Source organism: Argopecten irradians, chromosome 7 (assembly GCF_041381155.1).
Source record: "Argopecten irradians isolate NY chromosome 7, Ai_NY, whole genome shotgun sequence".
In the NCBI taxonomy this organism is placed as follows: domain Eukaryota; kingdom Metazoa; phylum Mollusca; class Bivalvia; order Pectinida; family Pectinidae; genus Argopecten; species Argopecten irradians.
The window spans coordinates 45976203-45995240 of record NC_091140.1 but is presented as its reverse complement, the minus strand read 5'-3'; the positions used below and the strand labels follow the sequence as shown (position 1 = coordinate 45995240).

General features: G+C 37.0%; 1 protein-coding gene across 1 annotated transcript in view; it reads left to right on the top strand.

The window, feature by feature from the left end:
- Positions 1–19038, top strand: part of LOC138326699 (eukaryotic translation initiation factor 5B-like) — a 100135-nt gene that overhangs the window by 43062 nt on the left and 38035 nt on the right. The window contains exons 13-14 of the mRNA XM_069272703.1: positions 7263–7424; positions 8133–8264. Coding sequence (XP_069128804.1) covers positions 7263–7424; positions 8133–8264 — 294 coding nt within the window. The remainder of the gene's footprint in view (positions 1–7262; positions 7425–8132; positions 8265–19038) is intronic.

Sequence of the window (19038 nt, the reverse complement as noted above, 5' to 3'; positions counted from 1 at the left end):
GCTGACCCCCCGGGGGCCTGAGGGGCGGTGCCAAAAGGGGTCAATTTGGCTATTTCCATATAAACGACTTCTTCTCTGAAACCAAGCATGGGATAGCACCCATAATGCAATCATAGCATCCTTATAGGGTGGGGATTCAAAATTGTACAAATGATGGGGCTGACCCCCCGGGGGCCTGAGGGGCGGGGTCAAATGGGGTCAATTTGGCTATTTCCATATAAACGACTTCTTCTCTGAAAGTAAGCATGAGATAGCACTCATAATGCAATTGTAGTATCGTTATAGGGTGGGGATTCAAAATTGTACAAATGATGGGGCTGACTCCCGGGGGGGGCTGAGGGGCGGGGTCAAAAGGGGTCAATTTGGCTATTTCCATATAAACGACTTCTTCTCTGAAACCAAGCATGGGATAGCACCCATAATGCAATGATATCATCCTTATAGGGTGGGGATTCAAAATTGTACAAATAATGGGGCTGACCCCCCGGGGGCCTGAGGGGCGGGGTCAAAAGGGGCCAATTTGGCTATTTCCATATAAACGACTTCTTCTCCGAAATTAAGTATGGTATAGCACCCATAATGCAATGGTAGCATCCTTATAGGGTGGGGATTCAAAATTGTGTAAATGATATGGCTGACCCCCCGGGGGCCTGAGGGGCGGGGTCAAAAGGGGTCAATTTGGCTATTTCCATATAAATGACTTCTTCTCTGCAACTAAGCATGGTATAGCACCCATTATGCAATGGTAGCATCCTTATAGTGTGGGGATTCAAAATTGTGCAAATGATAGGGCTGACCCCCGGGAGGCCTGAGGGCGGGGTCAAAAGGGGTCAATTTGGCTATTTCCATATAAATGACTTCTTCTCTGCAACTAAGCATGGTATAGCACCCATAATGCAATGGTAGCATCCTTGTAGGCTGCATGGGGATTCCAAATTGAGCAAATGATAGGGCTGACCCCTGGGGGCCTGAGGGGCGGGGTCAAAAGTGGTCAATTTCCATATAAATGACTTTTTCTCTGCAACTTAACATGGGAATGCGCTCATAATGCAATGGTTACATCCTTATAGGGTTTGGATTCAAAATTTTGCAAATGATGGGGCTGACCCCCCCGGGAGCCTGAAGGGTGGGGTCAAAAGGGGTCAATTTAGCTATTTCCATATAAACGACTTCTTCTCTGCAACTAAGAATGGAAGAGCACTTATAATGCAATGGTAGCATCCTTATAGGGTTGGGATTTGAAATTGTACAAATGATAGGGCTGACCCCCGGGGCCTTAAACGGCAATAGATGCAAGGTCAAAAAGGTCAATTAGGCTACTATTTTCATATAAATTACTTTGTCTCTGAACCTATGTATTGAATAGCATATTTGTATGGTATCAATAGCTTCATTGTATGGTTGTGATTCAAAATTAAACTTTGGGAGTCAATTTTGCTTATTTTTCTAATTGTCAGATTCTTGTGATAATTACTAACAAAAAACCAGGTGAGCGATACAGGCCCTCTGGGCCTCTTGTTTGTGATGCTGTGCTGGCGACACATCCACTTCAGTGGAATTCTTGTTCTATAAACTGTATTTCAACGATAGGAGATTATTATAGTTGGTTTACATTTAAGATTTTGGACATTAGACCAATATATAGTATGGGCCAGCACCCCAATTTAGACCTGTTTACCCTTACGCGTTTTGTGTAATTGTTATGCATTTGACACCTATTTACGCCATTAAGCGCAAACGCGAAAAATTACGCATTTAGCTCATCTGCCGGTAAAAGGTAATTAGTCGAACGCACCTTATACTGTTAATCGGGCACAATCGAATGCACCCCGCCTAATTCACGTCATTGGAAAGCTTCACATCGTGTATGAGCACATGGCAATCAAACGTTTGTAGCATCACGATTTCATAACGAAAACGACAGTAAACGACAGTAAACACGAGGGAGGCTAAGCTGAAGCGGTTTATGGCATGTCTAAACGAAAAAACGAAACTCGAACTGTCAACGCCACAAAAGGAGTGTGGACAATCATTTAAATCCAGTTACACCATCCAGTTGCAATTGAATGAAACTGTATTGTTGCCTCACCAAGAGGAAATCATTTTGTTCATTACATCGTCTGCAAGCCTTACTTTAGATTCAAAGTACTGTGATTATTGTAATTAGCAAATTGTTGTTGATGTAATTATGATAAGGATAAGAATTATTTATTCGTTTACTTATAATTGAAATTCATTAATTAAGTAATTTTGATTATTTTAGTAAGGTCATGTTTGATCAATATCTAATAGGCCGGGATCTAGGGGGGGGTCCACGTGCAACCAACCCCCCCCCCCCCCCCCAACTACTTTACGAACCAATGTTTTTCTGAAGCCTTATGACCCACTGATAACGAAATCGAGAGGTAACATTGTATAAACTGGGATGAACTTCCTGGTATGACGTCATCAAGATGGCCGCCATCTCGAATTTCACTAACAATTGAAAAATAGTCATAACATTAACATTTTTCAACTGAAGTAGACAAATAAGGAATCAAAATGATCATAATAGAACAACAAATTCATATCTGGACCACATAATTCAATATGTGTAGTGATTTCTAGGTAGGAAATGAAATAATCGGATTTTAAGCTCAAAAATGATAATTTTTTAGCAAATTTTTTCATATTTGGCTTGACGCAGCAAAATTTTTTACCAACAACAAATTATTATTCGTTAACAGTTATTTGACCTCTAATCACTCAGTGAAACAATAAAAATATATAGAGATACAAAAAAGAATTATTGTTATACCATTATTAAGTTTACAAAACATCACCGGGTACGTATACTGGGTATATGCTATTTTTCTAACTCCAAACCGCTGACACTACAGTTTCCTGGTGTATTGTAAGTTCCTCAAATAAGTTTGACTATTGGCGATTTATAAGTGGGAAACATGAATGTAAAGTTGACAGAATATCTTTGTAGGACAAGTCACAGTTTCGTTTATTTCCTATGCATAGTATAAGCAAAATGTCAGATGGTTGCCAAAATGTCACATATTTCTTTCACTGGTCCTCAATTATAACCATTATCATTGTGCGTGCTTTCCCGCCTCACTGCACTATCCTCTGACGTGACTCGGCATGTCTGGTAGCTGGTACATGCAGTCCGAATCAGAGTAATCGAGATATCAGTATCCAATTTGTCAAAGCCAGAGCGTCGTCTTCGATGTCGATGAGCTGATGTAACACTACATTCTAGCCTGTCATCTTTCATGACCCATCCATGGCCAGAGTTTATATCAGGAACAACAGGTTCAGGGATGTGGGATCTCCTTCAGCTTCTAACATATCGTATATGCTGTTTCAGACCTCTCAGAAAATTACACCAGATCCAGATTTTTCGAATGGTGGAATGATTCAAGCACCACTCATCAACCTTGTGGACACTCGTGCGACTATAGATGGCACAGGTGATATCGTCGAGGTCTTTAATGAGGTCATAAATGTTAAATTTCATTGGTCAGACTTTCCCCAGTCCCTTGAAGGTACTGGTTGTGTCGCATCTGGTGTATGCGTGGATACACCATTGAAGAATCTCCAGAAAAAGTTTTCTACAGTGCTCTCCAGACTTGGCATAGAGAGGAACTTCACTGTAAACCTCATTTATGACCTCAAAGAATCCACCTGTGCCATCTATGGTCACTAAGGGTTCACAAGAATGAGGAATTGTGCTTCATACGAATTAAGGAAAAGCAACTCAACCCTTCACAGAATGTGGCTCTGGTGTATTTTCCTTCCTACCGGAGAGGTCTGGAACATCATATACGATATGTGAATCACTAGGTTGAAAACAGGATGAGCTCCCACATCCGCGAACCCGATGTTATTGATGTTACCTCTGGCTATGGACGGTTGACATGTTAGAACTACGATGGTAAACCGGTAATGTAATGTCACATCAGCTCATCAACACTCAGGCGAGAAAGCACGCACAACGATAATGCTTATCATTAAGAACTATTGAAAGAAATATGTGATACTGCAGTAACCATCTGACATTTCCTTACGTTATACACAGAAAAATAAAGTTAACAGTGGATGCGCTATTTCTAAAAGAAACAAATTTCGGAAAGTGTCTTAGTATTAATGGAAACAAATGCTTTCTTCAGTTTTAATTTGATACCCTATTAGTTGGCATTGTGCTGTAAAAATTCATTTTGAGACGCTACTAGTCTACAAACTTTCGAACATGAAAATGGATTATGTTAGGAAATTGTCAAGTCCCACTTAGATATTAAGCCAACTGAAAATTCAAATGTGTTAAGATATGAATCGTCAATTGCCAATGTTATCTTCGGGAAGTTCTAAGACATCCGGAAACTGTAGTGTCAGCGGTTTGGAAAAACATATACCCTGTATACGCACCTGGTGATGTTTTGTAAACCAAATGATGGTATAACAATAATTCTCTTTTACATTTCTGTATATTTTTGTTGTTGTTGCTTTTACTAATTGATAAGAAGTCAAATAACTGATTACAAATAATAGTTTCTTTTTGGGAAACAATTATAGCTGCGTCAAGCCAAATATGAAAAATTTGCTAAAAAATTATCATTTTTGATTATTTCATTTCCTACGTAGAAATCACAACACATATTGAATTATGTGGTCCCGATATGAATTTGTTGTTCTATTATGATCATTTTGATTCCTTATTTGTCTACTTCGGTTGAAAAATGTTAATGTTATGACTATTTTTCAATTGTTAGTGAAATTCGAGATGGCGGCCATCTTGATGACGTCATAACCGGAGCTTATACAATGTTAACATTGATTTTTTTTGTTGGTGTTGTTTTTACTGATTGATAAGAGGTCAAATAATTGATTAGAAATAATAGTTTGCTGTTGGCAAACATTTTTGCTGCGTCAAGCCAAATATGAAAAATTTGCTAAAAAATTACCATTTTTGAGCTTAAAATCCGCTTTTTTCATTTCCTGTGTAGAAATAACTACATATATTGGATTATATGGTCCTGATATGTATTTGTTGTTCTATTGTGGTCATTTTGATGCCTCATTTGTCTTCTCCGGTTGAAAAATGTCAATGTTATGACTATTTTTCAATCTTTAGTGAAATTCGAGATGGCGGCCATCTTGACGACGTCATAACCGGAAGTTCATCCCAGTTTATACAATGTTACCTCTCGATTTCGTTATCAGTGGGTCATAAGGCTTCAGAAAAACATTGGTTCGTTAAGTTGTGGGGGGGGGGGTGCACGTGGACCCCCCCTAGATCCCGGCCTATGTTGAACGTAAGAAAATGAAACTTGCTTTTCAAAAGCTTGATTCTGTTTTGATAGTCATGTAAATTCTTTAAATCTGATTCAGTGCATATTGTCAAATGCTATTGATATGGTTTATTTTCGTTTTTGTTTTGGCTTATCGAAAAAGTTGTAATGTTCAGTATGAAAAACATTCTGAAAATCAACAATAATGTGTTTATTATTTAGATATGCAATATCCAATAATATCTTTGTGTCCTGAATTCAGCTGGGGCTCTTTGAAACACTAAAAACTCTATAATGATCTATTATAGAGTATATCTGTATGTACCTGACTGAAGGAGATATTTTTCAAACATAACTTAGTAAAACGTTCATTTCCACAATCAATGGGAGAAGAACATGCACATTAATAATGATTAACAGTAAATGCCTGAAATATGCAAGTTTTATGATATATTCAGATTGAACAGAGGGACATCAATTAGCTAATGAACAAATCTGAAAATTACACATTGGAGGTTAAAATTACACATTTCAATCGTGGCTATTGCACATGGACAATTTTTCGGGTAAACAGGTCTGAATTTATACTGTATTGTCTAGTGCCTTGATCCTTCCTTGAGAGATCATTTGTCTATTGTCAAGTATCGTTACTAGAGAAACCATTTGTCTATTGCTGAATCCCTTGATCCCTCCTTGACAGATCATTTGTCTATTGTCTAGTACCTTGACCCTTCTACTTGCCCCTACCCCAAACCTGTCTTTAGAGACCATCTTTCATTGTCTTCATTACAAGACCACTAATCTATGCCCTAATTGGACATCTCTTTATTGACAAAATCCCTCTTTCTAAAAAAACGATATTTCTAATTAATTTAAATCTGCCCTTATACAGACCATATTTGGATATTTCATTATCTGTTCTTAGGTATAGAACACACATGTCTGCTCCAGACTCAGATTTTTTTATCAATTCATAAATGTTATAGAGAAACTTTTCATGAAAACATTCACTCTCTAAAACAGATGTTTCTAAGTTTTCTGCATTGGTTTAAGATTTCATTCCCTGGGCAAAACAGACAAGTAACAGAATACATGTAATAGAATCATGAATCCCTTGAGTGGTTTATGTTTAAAACACATGTGTTAACAATAGGCTTAGAATTAGACCCACGACCTTACAGGGGATCTGGGGTTTCTGTCAGGGCAGAGCTAGATGTGCTACAGATACACAGGTCAGGCCAGGGTCCCAATCCTGTAACATAATAAAAGTTATATATTATGTAGATGTAAGAGGTTGTAGAAATCCGAGTAAAATACATTTCCAATAAATGTCCATCTCAATTTTATAAATATAAAAAGGGACAGTCTGCTGATTCATTGTATCTCCCAGATACTGTCACAAGCGGGAACATTATCTTACCCATTAGCTAAGTCATTTCTTCACAAATGTATCATTATATATGTTGATATATACTTGATTTGGAGGAAAAATTTTAGAAATATACAGATCTTACAAAAGCACAGGGTCTTGTACCTATAGTTCACAGTCTAATGAAAGTGGAAGTTAAATAGCTTTTCACGGCATACACTCAAACTTGATAAAGAGAAGACGTATATAGAAAAAACTAGTTTTGGTTATTGTTTATCTCTATAATTATCCTCTTTGCAAGTATGTAAGAATTCTAGAGATGGATGAAGCCCTGAGTTCCACCAGAAAAACCATAAACCTATCCTTAGCAACTGGTTTTCTTACCGGCTAGTGGTAAAATGTCAAACACCCTACCCTGTCGAAGAGCTGTAATACAACAGGCTAATCTCAAGAACTGCCCTTGTGAATTTCACAAAATTCATAATCATCATGTTGCTTTCTGAATTTGTATATGTACTTGTCATTAAATGGGTGGAGAGAGAGCAGAAAGTATTACCATTCTGCCCCATTTTGATATTACTTGATAAATGTAGAAAATTTGTTTTTGTTCACAGGTAAAAGCACTCCATGGTTTGGGAACAACAGTTGATGTGATCTTGGTCAATGGAAGGCTTAAAGAGAGTGATCTCATTGTAGTACCTGGAACTGAGGGGCCTATAGTGACACAAGTTAGAGGTTTACTGATGCCACAGCCAATGAGGGAACTCAGGGTCAAGGTCAGTATATAGTCTTAGGGGTCAAGGTCACTATATAGTGTTCGGGAAAGACCTATAGTTACACAAGTTAGAGGATTACTGATGCCCCAGCCAATGAAGAAACTCCAGGTCAAGGTCTATATACATATAGAACTGGAGGGTCAAGGTCAGTATGTCTATAGTTTTTGGGTTAGGCCTATAATAACACAATATAAATGCCCAAGCCAAGGAGTGAACTCAATGTCAAGGTCAGTATATGGTATTAGAGGTCAAGATCAGTATATATATAGTGTTGGGGAAAGGATTATAGTCACACAAGTTAAGAGGATTACTGATGCCCCAGCCAATGAAGGAATTCCGGGTCAAGGTCTATATACATATAGTACTGGGGGTCAAGTTCAATATAGATATACATGTATATATTGTACTGGGAGTCAAGGTCAGTATATAGAACTGGAGGGTCAATGTATATAGTTTTGGGGAGAGGCCTATAGTAATACGAGTTAGCAGATTGTTGATGCCCTAGACAATTAGAGAGCTGAAGGTCAAGATCAGTATATAGTATTTGAGATAAAACCCAGTAAAAGTAACTTCAGTTCTTCATATCTAATCAGCATCAAGTTACTTGTTTCTTATCCATAGCAAAAATAGTGATGTTTTCAAATTTCAAAAATCATAATCGTAAGACTATTGTGTCCAACCTAAAATGATGTAAATGTTGACTTCCAGAGTCAGTGGGAGCATCATAAGGAAGTGATGGCCGCCCAGGGTGTGAAGATCATAGCCAAGGACATGGAGAAAGCCATCGCTGGGCTGCCCCTCTATGTGGCCAAGAACCAGGATGAAGCAGAGTATTATAAGGTAAGGCTTTATCATCTTGACTGGTCTCCATGTTACAATGCTAAGGGATGTTATTATTAGGATTTTTCAAGGCATTATTGCCATAAACAGTAAGATTTAAACCATGAAATAATAAGTGAGGGTTAATTAAATTAGGTCACTGGCTAACAATCTTAAAATCTTCAAATTACTTCTTGTGAAGTTCTGAAATGGCAAAGACCTGGAACTGGACGTGTAGGACGTCGACACAAAGCGCTACCAAGTTTGTTAATATGAATGACCTTGACAGGAATACCTTTTAGGTGAAAAGCCCGTCAAATTGTCCCGGTGACAATTTCTAGTTATTATTATTTATATTCTTATTTCTTCCACTTTCTTCCGCCGGAATGGTTTCCGACATTTTTCTCAGAAACTACTGGACCGATGATCATGAAACTTGGTAGACAGACTCTATAGGGTGAGGGTGGTACATAAAGGCTTTATTTCCGGGATCGGAAGTCCAAGATGGCCGCCAGGGCCCATTTCCATTTTCAGGTTTCGGTCTCCGATCTCAATGAAAATTGGTCTATGGGGGTTTTAAGGGATGGCAAACATCCTGAAAATATTTTTATGAAGATTTTTGGTATTCCAAGATGGCTGCTGGCCCACTTCCTGTTTTTAACTTTTCGGTCTCCGATCTCAAAGAAAATTGGTCTGTGGGGGTTTTAAGGGATGGCGAACTACTTGCAAACATTTTCTTAAAGATTTTAGTACTCCAAGATGGCCGCTGGCCCACTTCCTGTTTTCAGGTTTCGGTCTTCTATCAATGAAAATTGGTCTATAGGGGTTTAAGGGATGGCGAACAACAAGCAAACATTTTTGTAAAGATTTTGGTATTCCAAGATGGCCGCTGGCCCACTTCCTGTTTTTAGGTTTCGGTCCCCGATCTCAACGAAAGTTGGTCTATAGGATTATTTAGGGATGGTGAACAACATGCAAATGTTTTCGTCAAGATTTTGCTATTCAAAGATGGCTGCTGGCTCATTTCCTGTTCATCAGGTTTCGATCTCCGATCTCAATGAAAATTGGTCTATTTAGGTTTCGGTTTTAACCCTTTGCCATATGCAGGTCAGTTGACTTCAGCACTCAGTACAGATGGCTCAAACATACAATGTTCGTTTACAACATTATTGCGCTCACTGGAATATGTGTACACTATGTCAATGGCACTTTTTGTAAAAATTTGCAATGTTTTGGTAAATGTTTTAAAACTTAATTTTGAGGATTAAAAAGTTGTTTTAGACATTATTGGTTAATTACAACTTTGTTGAGAATTTCCTAAATTTTAATTTTGTGCTATTTTCCAAACGAAAAATCTAAAAGACAAATCATGAAATAAGCCTTACAAGTGGAGATCAGATAAATATCAATTTATTTTGATAATTTGATTCATGATTTAATCAATACATGTAAAGGAATGATTCAAAATTGATTTTATCATTTCCATATACAAATTAAGAAAATAAATTTTTAAAATTCTGATTAAAAATTTGTCAAAAGTGTTCATTTTAAGTCCATTTGATGTCTGCATGTATGCAGGAAATGTAATCCAAGGCACCCTTTTTTGTAAGTTAGCACACTAAAGAATCCATAAGAATAAGATTTTAAACTCTTTGTAATGAAATTGTCACACAAAGAATAACATAAACACAGTAAAATGTTACTGAATGTTACTATCGTATTTAAGTGAGTCACTATCCAGGTCACAATTCACAACACAAGTTAATTGTCTCTTCTTGTAGAACACTATTTCTGCATGAACACGAAGTTACTATTGAATGTGGAACTGATTGTGACACCCATCTTTGCACAGATGTACACCACACACAACACATCCATAAGCAGTTTCTTTTCTTTGCTTATGAGCTGTAAGGTGGTAGCGACATCTACGATTTGGACCAGACAGTTGAGACTTAATGTTGCCACAAACATTTTCTTCTGGAACAACACCAGGATTTTCCATTTGCTGGGATCTTCGCTTGCGAGTTGTAAATTCACTGATCAAAGCACGGACCAATTAATTTCGAAAATCAAGTCTGACGCCTCGATACCATTTTATAAACAATGAAGGCTTTGACGATAGAACAATTGATCAAAAACCAAAAAATATATCTCCACCATCTCTTGGAGGCCCCTCCGACATCATATGCCATTCGTAGCTGGTCATGGCGGTTAACCCCACCCATATATTTATTGTAAGTACATACAGTGTCAGGTTGGGGAAGATCCAATACATTTGGACCAACACGACGTGTAGCCCTAGATACTTTTTCTGGATCACTTAGAGTGGACAAATGAAAAACAGGTTTTTTGTCTTTCCAGACAGTTGCGGTCAAAATTGATTCACCCTTTTGTAAGATTTTGAAATCCCCTCTATTCATTTTGCCAGGTTTTTTTAATTCTTTTGGAAAGCCTGAGCGGTAGGGCCGGCATGTACCGCAGGCATAAATACCGTACTCATGTAAATCCTCCATGAGTTTTACACCGGTAAAAAAGTTGTCGAAGTAGACATGGTGGTTGAGAAAATGGATATTATTATTACAAACATTATAGCCTAAACCATGCTCTACCCCATCCTCTTTTTTCCCGAGGTAAATCTGAAAGCAAGAGAGGTAAGCAGTTTCTGCATCACAACATATCCATACTTTGATGCCTCGCTTTATTGGTTTGACGTGCATATATTGACGGAATGATAGTCTGCCTGTGTATTTAACCATGGCTTCATCTATAGATATATTGCATGAATGCCTGTTATTGTTTGAGAAGTTTTGAGACACATGTTCAATAGTTATCCCCCGCCCAACGAAGTTGGCGGGGGATATACAAATGGGTTCCGTCCGTCCGTACGAATGGTTTCCGGAGCACAACTCTAAAACCAGCAGAGATATTTCCATGAAACTTCATAGACACATTGTTCTTATAGTCTAGTAGTGCCTTTTGCTATTTTTAGGTTTTCATTTTTTGCACTTTTTCCGTAACCATGGAAACATTGCTGAAAATATCATATTTTTTTACCAGGTTTGTTTCCGGAGCATAACTCTAAAACCAGAAGAGATATTTGCACGGAACTCCATAGGCACATTAGTCTTATGGTCAAGTAGTGCCTTTTGCTATTTTAAGGTTTTCACTTTTTGTACTTTTTTCTGTAACCATGGAAACATTGCTGAAAATGGCAGATTTTTGTGTAAGAATTGTTTCTGGAGCACAACTCTAAAACCAGCAGAGATGTTTCCATGAAACTTCATAGACACATTGTTCTTATAGTCTAGTAGTGCCTTTTGCTATTTTTAGGTTTTCATTTTTTGCACTTTTTCCGTAACCATGGAAACATTGCTGAAAATATCATATTTTTTTACCAGGTTTGTTTCCGGAGCATAACTCTAAAACCAGAAGAGATATTTGCACGGAACTCCATAGGCACATTAGTCTTATGGTCAAGTAGTGCCTTTTGCTATTTTAAGGTTTTCACTTTTTGTACTTTTTTCTGTAACCATGGAAACATTGCTGAAAATGGCAGATTTTTGTGTAAGAATTGTTTCTGGAGCACAACTCTAAAACCAGCAGAGATGTTTCCATGAAACTTCATAGACACATTGTTCTTATAGTCTAGTAGTGCCTTTTGCTATTTTTAGGTTTTCATTTTTTGCACTTTTTCCGTAACCATGGAAACATTGCTGAAAATATCATATTTTTTTACCAGGTTTGTTTCCGGAGCATAACTCTAAAACCAGAAGAGATATTTGCACGGAACTCCATAGGCACATTAGTCTTATGGTCAAGTAGTGCCTTTTGCTATTTTAAGGTTTTCACTTTTTGTACTTTTTTCTGTAACCATAGAAACATTGCTGAAAATGGCAGATTTTTGTGTAAGAATTGTTTCTGGAGCACAACTCTAAAACCAGCAGAGATGTTTCCATGAAACTTCATAGACACATTGTTATTATGGTCTAGTAGTGCCTTTTGCTATTTTTCTGTAACCAAAGAAACATTGCTGAAAATATCATATTTTTGTAGCAGGTTCATTTCCGGAGCATAACTCTAAAACCAGCAGAGATATTTCCACGTAACTTCATAGACACATTCTTTTTATGGTCTAGTGGTACCTTTTGCTATTTTTAGGTTTTCATTTTTTGCACCTTTTCCGTTACCATGGAAACATTGCTGAAAATATCATGGTAAATGGTAAATGTTACTTTGCAAAACTCCACCCATCTTTGTGTATATAGTCTAATATAAATGTCAAGGCTGTATACCTGATTCAACAATTGCAGCCCCGCTCTACTTGAATTATACTCCATCTTTCTTTTGCAAAATAACATTTACCATTTACCACGATCTTTGATCAATCTAAATATTTCAACCTGCAGGCAGATTATAAACAATCAGGTAAAAAGTGGTTTCGAAAGCATTTAGTGTTTCATGTACATCGACAAAACACATCAAATTAAGAGAATAATTAAAACAGATGACATGGATCGTTTAGCTGTACTTTTTTTAGTAGATTTACAACTTTATCCTTGCGTGTTCAATTGATACAATCATGCGTGCTAAAATTCCTTTCACGGTAAAAAAAATAGTGAGTCCATATTCTTCATATCTTCTAGGTCCAAAATCTGCTGCATAAAGTCCATGAATACATTATTGTTTTTGTCAAAACTGCATCCTACTTTTAAGTTAAATAAGTATCGTTTAGTACAGTAGTTGAGTGATGACATGCTGTGAGAACACGTGGCGACATTACATCTTTTGTACATCTATCTGTAAGAAGTCTACAAATAGTCAATTAAAGAAGTTGTATCACCTGACTGGATATAATGTTTAAAATTGCCTGAAAAATGAACATTATTCTTTATGAAAATGTCACCGTGCCTCATGGGCTATGTCATGAATACTATTACCCAATCACATAACAAGCGATAACAAGTACCTTGATTTGTATTAATTGACTCCGCCCCTTGTCATCACTTCTCTCACTGACAGCTATCCGACTTCAGTAACAAGCGGCCCTTTACTAATAACCTGGGGCCCAGTTGGGGGTCGTTTTTTCTGTGGACTTAGTCGTCTATCTTCATAATTTTGAAGGGGGACTTCTAACACGACCATGAAGATTTGTCTCGTACCATTTTAGAGCTAATATTTTGCGATGACATAGTGACCTTGATGATGCAACATTTCGATTTGATATGGTCCAAACCTAGCTTGTGGAGTGACCGCATTTGTGTTAGGTATTTTAACACAACTAGAAGTGACTGCATGGTTAGCTTGACAAATTTAGACGTGTATATACTAGCCTAAGAATACGGATGTAACCAGTACTAAGGGTCTATTTATACAGGAGGTTTTCGCAGAGCCTTAGCTATAATAATATATATTATATCTAAGTCTTTGGTCTTCGTAATTAAAATATCTTTGCACTATGAAACTTGCGATGTCGATCACCTCACCTTGGTACTCGCCGGCGGAATATGACCAATCCGATACCTGTCTACAGAAATGAAGTTTTACGACAAATAATATAATGAACTTTTTTATTGGTTTCAAAACGAATATAAATCTTTGGCTGTAGCAGTTACGTAATGTTTTCTTCTGCTCTGATCCTACGACATCTGAAACGAGAACTTAAAAGTAGAAAAAAAAATGGAACATTTAATTGACTATTTACGGGAAATACTTTTCATACAAAAAAACGTTGTATAGATAGAAACAGAGACATAGATAATTTAATCATTACTATCTAAATCTATGATAGAAATGAAGAAAAATTTACCAAACCGCAACCAAGGATTTATAAGTCAGGATTCGTCACTGTCCCTTTGTAAACACTACTAAACACCGCGCACGATGTCTATGAACCGGGAATAATAAATATTCTCAACAGATAATTAAACTCTTATCAAGTCAAAAGAAATACCAAAGAAAATTTTACAACGTTTAGTACTTGCTTAAAATAAGGAAGATTCAGAAGATTTTTGTTAAGTTTTTCGTTAAAAATATGACAGCTCATGAATTGACAGCACGCTTCAGAAAGTAAGACAGTAACCCTCGCACCCACAAGCTACATCAAATGCTGCGCCGCAGGATATCAAAGGAAAATCAGGCATCGCTTAACGTCACAGTCAGTGCAAAAAGACAAAAGCTCCTGTACCGTACTTGCCCAAAACCCAGTGTGACTTATCCACCTCATATACGTCCTTGCCACAACCAATCGAAAAATTATCAAGTAAGGTGAAATAAAGGAACAGAATATCAATCTAGTACAAACTAATCAAGATAAAGAGACAGATACGTCTTAATCACAGAACGAAGCCATGTATACAAGGTGGGTAGACAAGCTTTACAAATTGGAAATTGGTAAAAATTAACACGTGAACTTGTGTCATATAATTTTATTTATTTCTAGATTAATGCTCTTCAGCTGATAAGTTTTGCATAATAACGTCAGCCTGGTATTTTCATCGATCTTCTTCTCTGGTCATACAATATCTGAAACGAGAACCTCGGACAGCATTTAGTATCAACACCAGTACAAACAGTAATTCATATTTTACCGCTCGTATCGGAACTCTCCTGAAAAAAGGTTGAAAGATGCATGTTTCGCCAGGTAGCAAGAATGACGAGAAGTGTGGAAAAAAAAGCAAGTAACTGTATATTTGGAGAAAATAAAGTAATTTTAGTGCATGCATGACGTAAACATATATATCACAGGGGTAGACTACAATCGGATAGCTTAGCCCGTTCCACACACCTAATGTTTACCTGTGCAAGCCGTGTGTACTCAGCGCATCCACTCGATAATTACCAACGTCAGTCAGAAAAATCTGTTAATCTTAGCGCAGAAAGTATTAATATAACCGACGAAATACTTAATTCTGTCGCCGAATCTGTTAATTTCACCGTCGCATCGGAAAATTTGACCCCGACTATGTAGCATTAGATAGCCGTGCACGTAAACAAAGGTGGGTACTTGTAACTGATAGCCTCTGATGGTTTGTTAGTCGGCCGTCACTGCGCCAACAGTGGACAGAAAAATACTTAATTTACCAGCAGAATACTTAATTTTTCTGATCGAATTGGAATTCTGAGGAAAAGTGCTAATAACACATATGCTAATTCTGCCGAAACTTGGTAAAAATTAAATATTCTGCCGTTATTCTAACAAGTTTCGGCAAGATTAACACATTTTAGGTTACCAGTGACTGTACTGCTGCAGATTGTGAGGTATTTTGAGTTCATATTTTACTAAGTCACTGTACTACTACAGATTGTGAGGTATTTTGAGTTCATATTTTACTTAAGTCACTGTACTACTACAGATTGTGAGGTATTTTGAGTTCATATTTTACTGAAGTCACTGTACTACTGCATATTGTGAGGTATTTTGAGTTCATATTTTACTAAAGTCACTTTACTACTACAGATTGTGAGGTATTTTGAGTTCATATTTTACTGAAGTCACTGTACTACTGCAGATTGTGAGGTATTTTGAGTTCTTTTTTTACTAAAGTCACTTTACTACTACAGATTGTGATGTATTTTGAGTTCATATTTTACTGAAGTCACTTTACTACTACAGATTGTGAGGTATTTTGAGTTCATATTTTACTAAAGTCACTTTACTACTACAGATTGTGAGGTATTTTGAGTTCATATTTTACTGAAGTCACTGTACTACTACAGATTGTGAGGTATTTTGAGTTCATATTTTACTGAAGTCACTGTACTACTGCATATTGTGATGTATTTTGAGTTCATATTTTACTAAAGTCACTGTACTACCTGTTATTGTATTCAGAGTATGGAGAATTGTCACCGGTGACAGCTGGTGATGTCTAAAATACTTTGCTTTAACAGTTGGAACAGAGAGAAATCTGCTGACGTTTTCATGAGTGATGTGAAAAACAGCAATAATTCATGTGCACTTTCAAGCTCATGACTGTCATGACGAAGTAGAAAAAAGAGTATTGAGAAATGGAGCTTGATTTTGTGTGGTGTATTCTATTGATTTTGACTACTGCACCCATGTTTGTATAGGAATGAAGTCTATGGCTAATGTCCTACTTCTAAACCCGGCTGAAACTAAACCTAAATTGTCCTAAGTTCATTGTGACAATGATATTCAGTCTAGTAATCTATATGTGGAAAGATGGCAAGTTCTGTATTCTTTTTAGCGAGTGTTATATTGTTGTAAACGGAGAAATGCTGCAAGGGCTTACAAAATCCACATACCGTGACATAACTACACTAGGTCAGTCGGGACCTCAAAACCGCAGACTCGTGATACACAAAATTGCCACGGCCTTCTGTTGCTCTTTCAACTTTTCCAAATAAAATAACTTCTTACTAGATATAGGTAGACACAAAAACCACAAGTTTGGGTTTCAATTATTACTCTTTAATTAAAGGTAAATGTTTTCTGTTTAAACCACAATATTTATTTTTCACTCCTCAAAATGAATCACAGGAACAATTTGTATAATAGCTCAGTGATGTAGCAGTTTTTTTGCCAAAGAGATTGTGGGTCTTTATCTAGGAGAGTCGGCCTATTAGCAGTATTGTCTTGCCCGATAAGTGTTATCACATTCGTAATCTATCTAAGGACGGCCCCTAGTGTTAAAGGGGGGGGTATTTGTTGGGAAGGTTGTGAAAGCCGCATTTCAAAAAAACATTTTTTTTTAAATCTTTAGGTAATGTTATGTGTTTGACGGTAATTGATTGTTTATATGAAATATACACCCACCGCTAACGAAAATACAGGTGTGTACTAGTAATTATTTGTACCTGTATTTATGAGGTGTGTCAGTGGTTCTTTATTATAACAGGTATATACTAAAGTACCTTTATTTACAGGTGTTCAAATGGTGACAAGGTCGTAATTAAGGAATCTTTTTGAAAATAGATACTTGAAAAAGAAAATAATTAAAGTCACAATCAACTGATTAGCTAAGTAAGCAAAATTGTAAATGATTGCACAGCAAATAGATAAACAATGTAATTTTCATTGGTAACTTTATTAAGTAATTTTGATAAAATCTTTAGCTTGCATGTATAATTGATATATAGGGTAAATGTGTAATTGTGACTGCATGTCTTACTTGGATAAAAGTTGTAAACTACAGGTGTCTGTATACAGGTGTAGTTGTGTAAATTATCCTGGATATAAGTCGTTAACTACAGGTGTGCGTATACAGATGCAGTCTTACCTGGATATAAGTCCTTAAGTACAGGTGTGTGCATACTAGTGTAGTTGTTTCAGATTTACCTGGATATAAGTCATTAACTACAGGTGTCTGTATACAGGTGTAGTTGTGTAAGACTTACCTGGATATAAGTCATTAACTAGAGGTGTCTGTATACAGGTGTAGTTGTGTCAGTCTTACGTATCTGTATACAGGTGTAGTTGTGTCAGTCTTACTTGGATATAAGTAGTTAACTACAGGTGTGTGTATACAGGTGTAGTTGGGTCAGTCTTACCTGGATATAAGTCGTTAACTACAGGTGTGTGTATACAGGTGTAATTGTTTCAGTCTTACCTGGATATAAGTTGTAACTACAGGTGTCTGTATACAGGTGTAGTTGTGTCAGTCTTACCTGGATATAAGTCGTTAACTACAGGTGTCTGTATACAGGTGTAGTTGTGTAAATCTTACCTGGATATAAGTCGTTAACTACAGGTGTCTGTATACTGGTGTAGTTGTGTAAATCTTACCTGGATATAAATCGTTAACTACAGGTGTCTGTATACAGGTGTAGTTGTGTAAATCTTACCTGGATATAAGTCGTTAACTACAGGTGTGCGTATACAGATGCAGTCTTACCTGGATATAAGTCCTTAAGTACAGGTGTGTGCATTTTAGTGTAGTTGTTTCAGATTTACCTGGATATAAGTCATTAACTACAGGTGTCTGTATACAGGTGTAGTTGTGTAAGACTTACCAGGATATAAGTCGTTAACTAGAGGTGTCTGTATACAGGTGTAGTTGTGTCAGTCTTACTTGGATATAAGTAGTTAACTACAGGTGTGTGTATACAGGTGTAGTTGGGTCAGTCTTACCTGGATATAAGTCGTTAACTACAGGTGTTTGTATACAGGTGTAATTGTTTCAGTCTTACCTGGATATAAGTTGTAACTACAGGTGTCTGTATACAGGTGTAGTTGTGTCAGTCTTACCTGGATATAAGTCGTTAACTACAGGTGTCTGTATACAGGTGTAGTTGTGTCAGTCTTACCTGGATATAAGTCGTTAACTACAGGTGTCTGTATACAGGTGTAGTTGTGTCAGTCTTACCTGGATATAAATCGTTAACTACAGGTGTCTGTATACAGGTGTAGTTGTGTCAATCTTACCTGGATATAAGTTGTTAAATACAGGTGTCTGTATACAGGTGTAGTTGTGTCAGTCTTACTTGGAAATAAGTCATTAACTGCAGGTGTCTGTATACAGGTGTTGTTGTGTCAGTCTTACCTGGATATAAGACATCAACTACAGGTGTCTGTATACAGGTGTAGTTGTGTCAGTCTTACGTATCTGTATACAAGTGTAGTTGTGTCAGTCTTACCTGGATATAAGTCGTTGACTACAGGTGTCTGTATACAGGTGTAGTTGTGTCAGTCTTATGTGTCTGTATTCAGGTGTAGTTGTGTCAATCTTACTTGGATATAAGTCGTTAACTACAGGTGTCTGTATACAGGTGTAGTTGTGTCAGTCTTGCCTGAATATAAGTCGTTAACTACAGGTGTCTGTATACAGGTGTAGTT